Source organism: Orbicella franksi, chromosome 7, assembly GCF_964199315.1.
Source record: "Orbicella franksi chromosome 7, jaOrbFran1.1, whole genome shotgun sequence".
Classification (NCBI taxonomy): Eukaryota; Metazoa; Cnidaria; class Anthozoa; order Scleractinia; family Merulinidae; genus Orbicella; species Orbicella franksi.
The window spans coordinates 24,649,535-24,661,841 of NC_138151.1; the positions used below are offsets into that span (position 1 = coordinate 24,649,535).

The 12,307-nt window shown below is 38.2% G+C and overlaps 1 protein-coding gene across 1 annotated transcript; it reads left to right on the forward strand.

The window, feature by feature from the left end:
* Positions 1–1,157: 1,157 nt before the first annotated feature.
* Positions 1,158–11,978, forward strand: LOC145492335 (uncharacterized). Its single transcript, XM_081471767.1, has 8 exons — positions 1,158–1,262; positions 3,375–3,761; positions 4,174–4,440; positions 6,329–6,568; positions 7,549–7,646; positions 8,122–8,180; positions 8,781–8,974; positions 11,439–11,978. Exons 1-8 carry the CDS (start codon positions 1,196–1,198, stop codon positions 11,714–11,716), a joined length of 1,590 nt encoding a protein of 529 aa, XP_081327893.1. The 5' UTR covers positions 1,158–1,195; the 3' UTR covers positions 11,717–11,978.
* The last annotated feature ends 329 nt before the right edge of the window (positions 11,979–12,307 follow it).

Below are 12,307 nucleotides of genomic sequence, written 5' to 3' on the forward strand. Positions count from 1 at the left end.
ATATGAAAAATACATTACAGTAATTTATACATTAGGTTCGACATATGGGGAGAACGCCGTATGAATCAGCTGCCGTTCCAACGTCGCATAGTGCGACACACCCTGCCGAATTTAATGTTGTTTGCCGCACCAAACCTAACCTGCCGAACCAAACTGATTCAAACGCCGCTCTTCTGCCGTACTTAACTCATCAGTTAGGTTCGGCGCATGAATGGAGCGGCGTTTGGAACGGGCCTTAGTGTCCTATGTATTTTATATCTTATCTCAGGCAGTTTATTTAAAATAAGGGATCTAGAATTCTCTACTAAGTGGCCTAATTACTCAGATATCTTTTCTTTATACATGTAAATTCTTGTAATTCGTTATTTTATTTTGAACATCTGTGTAATTGAATTTGGGTTAATTATTTAAATACAAATAATTTTCAGCAGGTAAGACCAACATATTTACTGAAAAGCAGAAAATGGCATTCAAATTTTCTCTCTGATATACACTATGAATTGTGTTTCCAAACAATAAGACTTCGTTTTACATTTAAATGCGACAGCAAATCATTCCTAGAGGGCAGTTTCATTTTTTGAAGTATCTATTAAATCCACAGGCGGCCCAGGCTCACGATGCAAGGAGTTATTACTTATTACTTATTTATTTATTTTTTATCTTTATTCTCTTTTTGACTGGTTAATGCGAACGTTCAGCGAAACGTGACACTCGTAGCTTAGGAGTGGAAAACCAATAATCCATAATTTGCTTAAAAGGCTTCAGATCGAGCAGAGATGCGAGATGATAATATAAAAGACAACAATGCATTGAGGGAAGTCAATTTTATTGCCAAAATAACACAATTTCAGCTATAATGTCGATTATCGTTTTTCCCCAAACAAAAATTCAAACACCTCCATATGCTGTAAGGCGAGAGTTACGTTCCGTCTATTCAAACTCGGTCGTTATATAATAGTATATGTCGGCCGTATATGTCACGTTTCGCTGAACGTTCGCATATAAGTAAAAAAAAAAATGAATTAAAAAAAATAATAAGTCCTCGCGTCATGAGCTTGGCCGTCTGTGGTCAATCGAACCGGGATGGACAACTCACCTGTCAGGGGGCTGGGAACATTTTCTAGATACCCATAATTCTCTGGTTTATATTTACAATAGCTGACTAAGCTTCCCGATCAGTTCGGATAAGTGAACCATGGCGGAAGTTACTGCAAATAATTTCTGGTTCTTGATAGTTGCTCTCATTTTTCTTCCTTTTACAGGTAAGAATCGTGTTGCAACCTCTGTTAGTTCGGATTGTAAATCTTAAGGCACAGTCTATAGATTTCCAGCTAACAAATTTCTTAAACAGGGCTCTCTACCCTGGCATGTTGGCGGTAATTTGATATGTGGCCTGTCCTGGTTAACTCGCAATGCAGTACATACTGCCAGGTTATGTTTTCATAGCTCGCAGCTTTAAACAATTCAAGACTTGCAATTAAGATCAAGACGACTGAAATTAAATCATTAAAGCTTTGCTACTGATCTTTTATAATCATCATCAAGCTAGCGTCAGGACGTCCGCGTGACTTGCAGTTTCCACGCTTACATGTATTTCACTTTTACCGACGATTTCCGAGTTTTATTCAGGGTACTTGTAGAGCAATTTACGTGGTACGACACATTGTTGATAAGGTCCTGTATTCAATTGTATCTTGTTTGACTGATTTTATTTTGGTTTCAGCTCACTGAAGGCGTTCGAGCTGAAGCGTTATGCATGAACAGTTGTCTAAGTTTGAGTTCTTCGGGAATATATACATTTCTTGTCATTATATATGTATGTCATTCCATGCTTAATTAATACGATTTTTGTTTTTTTTTAATTTTTTTCCTGAGGAAATCCTACATAGCAAATTTGTTCTTTCAGTTGTTCCTACTGTACATAAAAACCTTCGGCTTGGAGTAGGAAGTTAATCAAAGAGATTTGTCTGATAAGTTACAATGTAGAGCATGGCAAGGATTGACCAAGATTGCACTGTTCGTTCTCTTTTTCGAGTGCTCGAGCTTTTAATTATTATTATTATTATTATTATTATTATTATTATTTTATTTTTTTCACTAATTCATTCCTAAGCCTAATAACACTAAGCAGAAAAGAATGACACGTTTTTTGGCATTGGCTGTTATCACTAATACTTCACTGTTCTTACTGATTTCCGAACATTAGCAGTTACAGTATCTGATACACCCTGTAACGCTTACCGAATTTTTGGAAAAGTGTTAGCCTCGAAAACTAACATTAGAAAGAGGGCGATTAGTCATGATTGTGACTACCAATTACTAGTGCCTACAAATGTTTACACCACAATAAAGTACAGTGGCAAAAGACTGAGGTCAAGAAAACACCAACCGCAGTATTCATAATTCCTTCGTTTAGTCTTGCTTCAGAAGAACGGGAAAAGAAACATTGATGACAATGGTACTGCTTTGGCACGTAAATGTTGTAGGATATGGTGGATACTGATGCAGTTTGCACTAATGTAACCCGAGGCCAGAGAGAAATCTTTTGCTGAAAATTGTTGCTTGAAAATTTTCTGTGACGCTATCTAACAAAAATTAATGATTTTCCAACGACATTTATTTAGCCGGCGTGGCGAAGGTCCAAGGGCCTAGACAAGAGTCCCTCTTCAAAATGGTGCTTTTAAAAGCTTTCAAACCTTGTAGATATGGGCTTCAGCAGTCTGATAATGTTCAATGCAGTTTTTAAAAACGTCCAGCAACGTTCTTTTAAACGTATGTGATAGCTACATAGTGTTCTGTCGTGCCCTTGGGTTACAAGCTGCATGAAGTTGACCATCAATTTGAGATTAAGAACACATTTCAGTAATTTTAAAAGCAACCTTTGACCGTGTGGAGTAAGAAAATATTTCAGTAAGTAATGCAAATTAACGCGCACGCGTTCGCAATTTTCTCATCCACATAATAAATGAGTAATCCTTAACTGTACTCGCATTCATACCATTACCTGTTCTTCTTTATGAAATAAAATTTTGCTCAATTCCTCTCCTTTTCTCAGTTCAGTTTAATCCGAACAAACCCCTCTCCTCAAGTCGTTTTTCGAATTCGACTGAAAGAGCTTACCTCAAATACATGTATGTTGCCACATAAACCCTTTCTCAATTGTTAGATCGTTCAGCGAACTAAACGCGTAATGACATGAAACTGGCCACAAATTAGTAAAGGATCCTCATACTATGGAGGGACTAATGAGATGGAGCAATGATGTCAGTAATGAAGCGCTGGTAGATGAGCTTGAACAAGCGATTGTTTGCAGTTTAGAAAATCAAACACAAAAAATGCACATTATTAAGTAATATTGCGATATCGTATTTCAGCTACTTCAGTAACATGGACAGCACCCCCTCCAGCCTGGACTCAGACAAACCCCGCTGACTTTAAAACAGTTGTTATGCCTGTGTTAAATGGAAGTACCCAGGTGCCTCTGAGATGGAGTTACACTCTAACACCTGGTTCAAATCTGCAATCAACAACATTTTTTATCGAGGACGGAGGCTTCGTTAGTATTGGAAAGATCTATAATCCTAGTGGTATTACTACAGTATTTGATACAAAGGATCACAGAACACGTTTTGACATTAGTAGAAGTGAAGTGGCCACCTTGATAATAAACAGAGTCACTGAGAGAGAAGAGGCGCTTTACGAATGTGAGCTTGAAACGGTGAACAACGGGTGGAGATACAGAATACGTGTCATTGTTATAGGTGAGAATTGTAATGTGCAGTACTACAAGGAAGAATTCACTTTTAATTTTTCAGTGCGGGCCTGAGCCTTGAATATTCATGTCAGGAGGGAATTCTACTTGTAGCAATAGTTTGCAGGTTAACAATATGATGGAGGGTTTTTTTTTTTTTTTTCATTTACGCTTCTTTCCCATGTGTAAACTTTACTTACAAGGTAGAAATGATCGCCACAGCAAAATAACTGCTCAAACACTAAGTTCCCGAATACGAACCTGTAGTGTTTTATCCACTCGTTCTAAGAGATCTTACTCAGATGTAAAAACTCTAGCAGTGAGTCATGGATGTAAGAGAAAAGCTAAAGGGCCTTTTCAGAGGAAGAATACCCCGCATCCACCCCTTTTCTTAGCGCTTCTGTATCTGTCCCTATTTTCAGTTCCTGCCAAGCTAACTAATGTCAGCCGTGATCAGACTGTACTTGAAGGATCAAACATGACTTTGATTTGCGAAGCAACGGGCAGACCATCACCAAACATCACCTGGAACAGAGTGCTGGAGGATGGTAGTAATGGTGAAGTACTGCAGCAGGGTCCAGCTTGGGATTTTCTAAACATCAACAGAACTACCTCTGGGACATACCGCTGTACAGCTTACAACGGATTTGGAATTGTAACTAGCCAAGCATTTAAAGTGAATGTTGTATGTACGTATTTTACGTGCGTAAAACATTGTTTAACAGTGAACCGGAAAAGTGCACCCTGTTTTAGCAACCAACCAAACACAGTTCATATATTTAATATAACCGATATATCTGTGTCTAGCATTCACAGCATCAAGACTAATTCAGTTAAGCTTCTCTACAATTTTGGATAAAATCTTTTGCTAAAAACAGAGCTTACAAACGTTACACGTACGTGTAAGAGGTCCCTGAACTAAAACAGACTGTAAAAAAGTCCCCCTGCAATCTTCCAACTCTGTTTCTATATATTGTAGTTTTGAAATTTGACCACAAGCAGCATTTAATGGAGAGGATGGAAAAACGAAATTATCACAAAATAGCATGAAATATATCAACACTTTTGTTTAGAATTGCGAGTCCTATTTTCTTCTTGTTGAATAAAAAGACGAGTAATTTCTCAGTCTCTACCTTTCGAACCGTCGCTATTGACAAACTTGACATGTACTGGCAGTGAATTTTTATAGGCTTTTTTAGGAGGTTCTTTACTTGGGAGATTTATGGTTGAATGAAGTTAAACTTGATACAAAATGTGATGACAGCTTTAACGTTTCAATTAATGAACAACAAGAGGGCAGGGAGTTGTTTTTGATGTGCATTAGAAAAAGAACTCATTTAAGTGCAAGAGTCCAATACAGCGCAAGCAGTCGACGCGTAATGAACACCATTCGAACAAGGCATGTTTACTGTCCCATTTACTAGAGCTTTTACTCCACAAATATTTTCAAGCGTACGCGATTGGCCTGTACACGTCACGGGACTGTATATGCCTAAGTTTAAATTGGGGAATATTCAAGTGATATTCCCCAATTTCCAAGAGATCTTGCGTGTTGCAAAAAAAATATATATTTGAACGTTAATAAACACAATAACCTCCATTTGACTTAAATAATCATGATATCCTCAGTTATTTGTCCATGGACATTAATTGTTCTTCGAAGCTCACAGTTTTCCTCGAGCTTCGCTCCTAGAAGACCGGGTGGCTTTTCGGAACAGATAATATCGGCGGGCAAATATTGGAGCACATTTTCGCGCCAAATAGAGGCTGTAATTTATTTGAAACTGGCCTTCTTAACTAAGCTAACTGCTGGTATAGCCAGGGCTTCTGATATTTCGCGCAGTCGCGGAGCCGCAAATTTCAAGTAAATTCGCGAAATCCCACGAAATTCACAAAAACAAGGAAAATACCGCAAAATTCACAGGAAATCTTACCAAATTCATGTCCGTACAACTTATTTGAAACTTATCTTGGCTGTTGGGGCTGTTTACTTGCCGTAAGCTTGCAAATGTATTGTGAAACTTCGTCACTTCAACGAGCAAACAACATCCAAAAACTACTAGGCGTTCTTATATTAATGGTACGAAAAACTGGTCAGTGGCCACGGTGTAAAAAGCTTTGCCATATATTGGCGCATTTCTTGAGCGCATTTTTGTTAAAAGAGCAAATGATGATCTCTGTTAGATAGAACATCGTGGTCAAACAAATGGCAACCCCGTACGATAGTCCAAACGAGCTGCTCGAATTTTCTTGCAAAATCGCCAGTTTTAGAAAGGCAACACTTACAAGTAGTTGGTCTTCCTGTTGCTGTATTTATAACATAGGCTAACACTCCTTATTTTGCCCCAAAAATGGCAAAGTTGCCGTCTTTTTTCTTAAAAAACGTTCTTCAAATCAGTGCAAAACCGATCACTTCCAGCGAAATTTGCCCAGAAAATTCCCGCGAAATTGGCCATTTCCCCGCGAATTTGCCTCTGAAAACTCCGCGATATTTGAATTTTTTCCGAGGTCTATCAGTGTAACCATAGTTATACTTAGGTTTTTTCATTTCCTTGGCCTTTTTTATTAATATTTTAGATCCTGCCAAGATTGTTAAACTTGCAAGTGAACATGAAGTCGCAGCTCAACAAAGTGTATCACTTGACTGTCAAGCAGAAGGGAATCCCAAGCCGACTTACACTTGGACTTTGTGTGATTCACAGCAAAGTGTGTGTTATGAGAGCGTGCTAAATTTTCAAACCAGTAACAAAAGCGTCTATACAATCACCTGCAGAGTGGCAAATAACCTGGGCAGTGACACAAGAAATACCTTTCTTTGTAAGTTAATAAGAACACAAGTTATTGTATACAAATAATGTCTTTCCAGTTGTAATGATCATTAGTATCACCCAACTAGTGGACTAATGCAAATCCTGCATTTTAATTGGCTACGCTACTAGAAGTCTATTAGTAATAGTCCTCGGATAGCGAAATTGGCGCAATCGAGCGTGACGCTTTTCCCAAATAAAGATTTCTTCAACTTGCATTTGCTAACTTTATTATTGTCTTTTCTGTCCGACTAGTTGGGTGATACTAAAACAATTAGACCCTTCGCCCTCAAGGGCCACGGTTTAATAGCCCATTCGTCTTCGCCTCATGGGCTATTGACCCGTAGCCCGCAAGGGCTACGGGTCTAATTGTTAATTAGCTTTTATTTGTTACATGTCTATCACAGACAGATGTAATATTTTATGTCCAACATTGTATTCAATGTCATTTTCTTAGTAAACCTTTCCTAGCCCTTTACATTACATCAGTAGCCACAGGAAAGAGTATGGCCAGTTGCAAGTATGGTTCTACTAGATGATCAACTGGTACTGTCATCCACTAGCTCTCTTGGGTCTTTATTTGTTACATGTACTTTGCGTAGCGTAGTGATTGTTCGCTTCTTATAATAGTTAACGTGGACTTGAGAATTTCTTGGTCTCGCAATGACACACGAGAACAATCAGTATTTAAATTGATGGTACGTTTAAAATGTGCAGCGTGGTTTTAATTTACAACCAAGCTAAAGATTGCATTTAGTGCAAGGTTTGGGAGAAAAATATCCAACTTCTTGTTATAGCAGATATTAATATGACAATTACGGAGCTTTAGCCTTTAGCCTCTGTAATGCATAGCAACACAGAGCTTGAATTAATGGTGCATCGGCAAACACAACTAAAATTTCTTGAATTGACTTGATGGTCTAAAATTTTTTGCATGTATTTGTTTGTATATGAGGTACAGTCTCTCCCGCTTACTGACTCTATTTCTAGTCATAGCGAGTGATGCAATTAACGTGACCCTGGTTATCACGGGGGAAAACTGTACTGATGGGGAATACAATCAACTATGGGAGAAACTCAGCAAAAAGGTAACTAATTTGTTGATGTAAGTCACGTGTATGTCCAAGCCTTATTACGGTGTCAACCTTAGGAAAAAGCAAAGTGAGTGTGCAGGTGAATTGGCAGACAGGTTAGGCAGCAGTTGGACCGGAAGAACGAGAGTTTGACACACAAATTAACATTATCAGTCGAACAAATTGATAAACACATTGACCGAGGGACAGTTCCTAATCACATTTTAGAATAGTTGAAATGCTGTGTAGTGAACATAACACTGTTAATTGAATAAACAAAGTAACGACGTTTTCGATGCTGTGCTTTTTTGCGGCAAGTTATATTTCAGATTAAATTATCTGTCTTGGCAGCACTTTTAGCAGTTTATAGGGGAAAGTGTTATTTAATTATCTGTCTTTGGTGATTAATATTGAACATATTCATTGAATTAGCCCAGTTAAATATGTAAAAGAAACATTAACAATAGTTCATTTAAAATGTTAATCTCAGATAGACGTGATCTTTGCTGGTAAACTGGGTTATGAAAGTGTGCAACTGAAAAATATCAGGTATGCAAAGAGTTTCAGATTGATTATTTGAAGTTCAAATATCTCCGTAACTTTGTATTTTGTACTAAAGTTTTGGGGGAAAAAAAATCTCGGACTTTTACCCGGCACGTCTCGAAGAACTTGGGTAAACGACGGTCTGCGTGCCCTACGTTATGATAACGTGCGGTCAGCGAATGGAGATCGTAGACAATCATAACTCTCCGTAACGCTATGTTTCTGCTGGTAAACTCGCAGTTATTTTCATTAATAACTCGAGCAAATTTCGAAGTATTTTCGGCCTCGCTTAGTGAGATTCCTCCGAGAGCTTCCGAAAAGGCACCAAATATCTTACTTAGACACCCTGTGACACAGTGGTGACTGGCTAAAGGCAGTAACCACAAAAATCGAACAGGTATCGAACTTATTTGTTTATCCACTGAGACGTCAAACAGAAACGAATACACCTGTTCAATGTCAAAAGAAAATCGCTCCACTTCATTTGTTTAAATGCTTCGTTTTGTGTGATATTTGACCATCTGAAAATTTATGAAGGGAAAGAATTTCCTACTCGTTTTGGTTACCGGCTTAGTTTTTACTTGAGTTTTCACTTTTTCTTGCAAGGTGTGGAAGCGTGATTGTTGATCTGGCCCTGAAGTTCAGTTCCACTGTAAGAGAAAGGGAGGTACTCTTTATGCTTCAAGATGCTGCTAACAGTGGAGGGTTTGGAGATTTTAATGTGAGTGCCATAACAGGCACACGATACGACCCAGGGATAACATCCACCATGGCCACAACACCCACCAGCTCATCTGACAGTATGTTGCCATAACATATCATTTACATTTTTTTCTGTTAATGTTCTGTTTTTCAGATGCTTAGCGAATTATTAAGTAGCCGCATGACTATGCTTGTATTTTGTTGTTAACATTACTTGACAATTCAGCCAGCGAGTCGGACATATATAAAAATCTTCGAAACTGAGATCAGATAATAATGGAGCTCTCATACTTAAGGAGGTTTGTGCATTTTGCACTCTGAAGATATCTGAGTGACCTTAGAGAACACTGAAAAATAAGACTGATTTAAAGTTTCGAGCACCAGGAAATTAATACATTTAACTGCACGTGGTTTTGGGTTTGCCAAGTTCACACCAAAGGGAAATTAATACCGTGCTAGACACTATCATTTTTATAAATCTTTGGCACAGTGATTTATTTAATTTTAATTTTAATATAACTTATGTAGTAGTATCAGTACTGAAAGGCCCCCTTGGGGAGTGCTAATAAAATATGTACTGTACTGTACTGTACTGTACCAGACCCTGCTGTTGTCAGTTTCGCTTAAAGTGTACCTAACCCCCAAATTTTTTTTTTCGCTAAAACGAATCTAGGCTTTATTTGAAGCATTTGGGCGAAGAAATTTTTGAATTTGGTTGAATGCTCGATTTTTTATGCCCTTTCAAAGTCGCGCTTGAAGTGTTTCACGACCGCGTTTTAGGGAGTCTGGGGCGGCGGTTCCTGATGACGTCTACCCAGGAACCAAACACAATGGCGCCTCAGTCAGCTCTCTGTATTTGCTGGAGAAAATGGAAAACAAAACTAATCGTTCCGGTGTATTTTGGGACTAAAACGTCCGAGCTTTGTCTTAGAATCATTTTGTTTCGCCACTGGAGTCAGAGTTAAGTTTCGATTTGGAAGACACCAAAATAAACTTCGATCGAGCACCTTCGACAACTGTGAACGCACTGCTTAGAGCTTTGAGAGCAATTTACAATATTTCAAGCGACGAAGGGGAAGACTTCTTTGCGGACGAGCTGCTTGTATATTAGGAATGGAAAGCTAGATACGAAGTGGAGGAGCAGGCAAACATAAGATTCCCACGCGTGTTTATAGCCCGTTTACATTTGTCCTTAGCGAGAATGTATTTTGTCAAGGTATGATTGTTCTGTTAAATCCAGTTTGTGTTTTACTTTCTGTTGAATGCTTCATGTTTATAAGAGCGACGTACGTGTTGCAGTTTTCGAGACTTGATGACCTCCAAAACATTGGCTTCGATCGATTGAAAATCGTACTGTTTGGACCTGTATTTTTGAAGCTGCGAGAACAAGGTGGAAGGAAACATTTCATACAGTTACCGATTTCACATTGTCACACGTTTTAAGTCCTAACTCCAAATAACCAATGTAAATTGTTCTCAAAGTTTGCAGTGAAATTCGTCGGACAAGCGAAAAGGATGTGTTCCCTAAGCGGTCCGCAGATAATGTTACGTGGTCATATTTTCGACGCTATTGCACAGAATCTCTGTCGCACTGCTAATTTCCAAACCTTCGAAAAACTCTGTGAGTCTAACAATTTTGTTATGATGTAATTCTAAAGGATTAATTTTCTACTTTTATCTAAATCGAAAGAGAAATAAGTGCTGGTTAGCGGCGTACAGTTGTGACCTGTTTACATATCAGTTTTACGCTTCTTGATCATGATCGGATCACACAACTTTGCCGGTTATGTTATAAATACTGCGGGATTGTAAGATGTAGGTTGTCGGTAGTATTTCTAAAAATTTCTGGTTAGCTTTAAGCAGAAAATTTATGAAAATAGCGTTCGAAAGTCTGCGGAACAAATTCCAGTGAGAATTCTTTAATGGTTCTCACAGATTCAGTTCGCTTGTTGCGGTTCGACAAAATCAACCATCATTTACGTCTTTATTGTACCATTAGCCGATCATCGTCAGTAAATTGTACAGAATATCTTTCTTCAAATCTGGAATATTACTGCAACAGCCGATAGCACCTCTGGAAGGCGTTTCTGCGCACTTTTCGAATGTGTATTGCACAATCCTGAAGGAAATGAGAGGACGTGAGATATCCAACCTTCCTGGGTAGACGTCACAAGAGCCGCTGGACCCATTCTTCTCAAACTCGGTCGTGAAACAAAATGGCGGTGTTTTGGAGCTATTTTCGAGATTTCGTCGGGGCACAGAAAATCGAATTTTTAACAGAATCCAAAAATTTTTTCGCAGAGCTATTTCAAATAACAAGTAGATTCGTTTTAGCGAAAAAAAAGTTTTGGGGTTAGATGCACTTTAAAAGAACCACTAACAGACAAACAGAGGTAAGGATTGATGGACAGTAGAACAGAAAATAAAAAGGCAGGTTTCGGCAGCCAGCCATCCAGCCAGTTAGATAGATAGACAATGAGACATATCTGCAATGTTTAACACAAGCACGTGGAATACGTTTGCTTTGAAAGAGATCTGACTTCCTTTCTTATTATACTATAGTAACAGTTCAAGCCTGCGGGGATTCTGCTTGTAGCTACACCGTATTTGGTGTTGTGATCGGTATCTTTGTTGTCATACTCATTGCTCTTGTTGTCTACATTTTATGGCTTCACAAGGAAGGTAAGCAATATTCTCAATATTCTAAATGCGTCTTAACAGTGACTTCCACACCACTTCCCTTTTTTGAAAAAACGTTACCTGCTTCCGCTGAACCTTCCACTTTAAGCTTCTATTGTATTGGATGTAAATATGAAGTAACTGCCAAACCCGTTGCATAACTGAACCAGACAACTGAGACACTAAGCGTTAATATCAGGTATGGGAAGCTTTGTGTTTTTTTCTTGATTATCAGATTTTTATGAATTTATTTGCATGCAAATAAAAGTTTTTATGTCACCTCCTCATTTATACATTTAATTTGTATCGGGTGACATGTATAGGTCATTCATTGATTCATATTAAATATTACAATTATTTTAATTAATTCATAAGGATATATTCTTTTCCGCTGTAAGTTTCCATTCTGTTTGTATCTTTGTGTGTGTGTGTGTGTGTGTGTGTGTGTGTGTGTGTGTGCGCGTGTGTAAGTATGTTACCGACCGATAACTGTATAAATAATCTATGTAACTTAATGTCTGCCCATTCTTTTTAGCCCTTATGGTTATTTTGGGCAGGCAGTACTCTATACTAATTTAATGTTTATTGTAATTATTTTATCAATTGTGAGTAGAAATAAATGGTTGTTGTTGTAAAGGTGGGTAGATTGCTGCGTTCGTATTACCGTCATTTGATACCTTAGACAATACCTTGGAGTTGTGCAAGAATCACGAGACAGTCAGGCAATTTCATTACAATAGAAAGTAGGATCG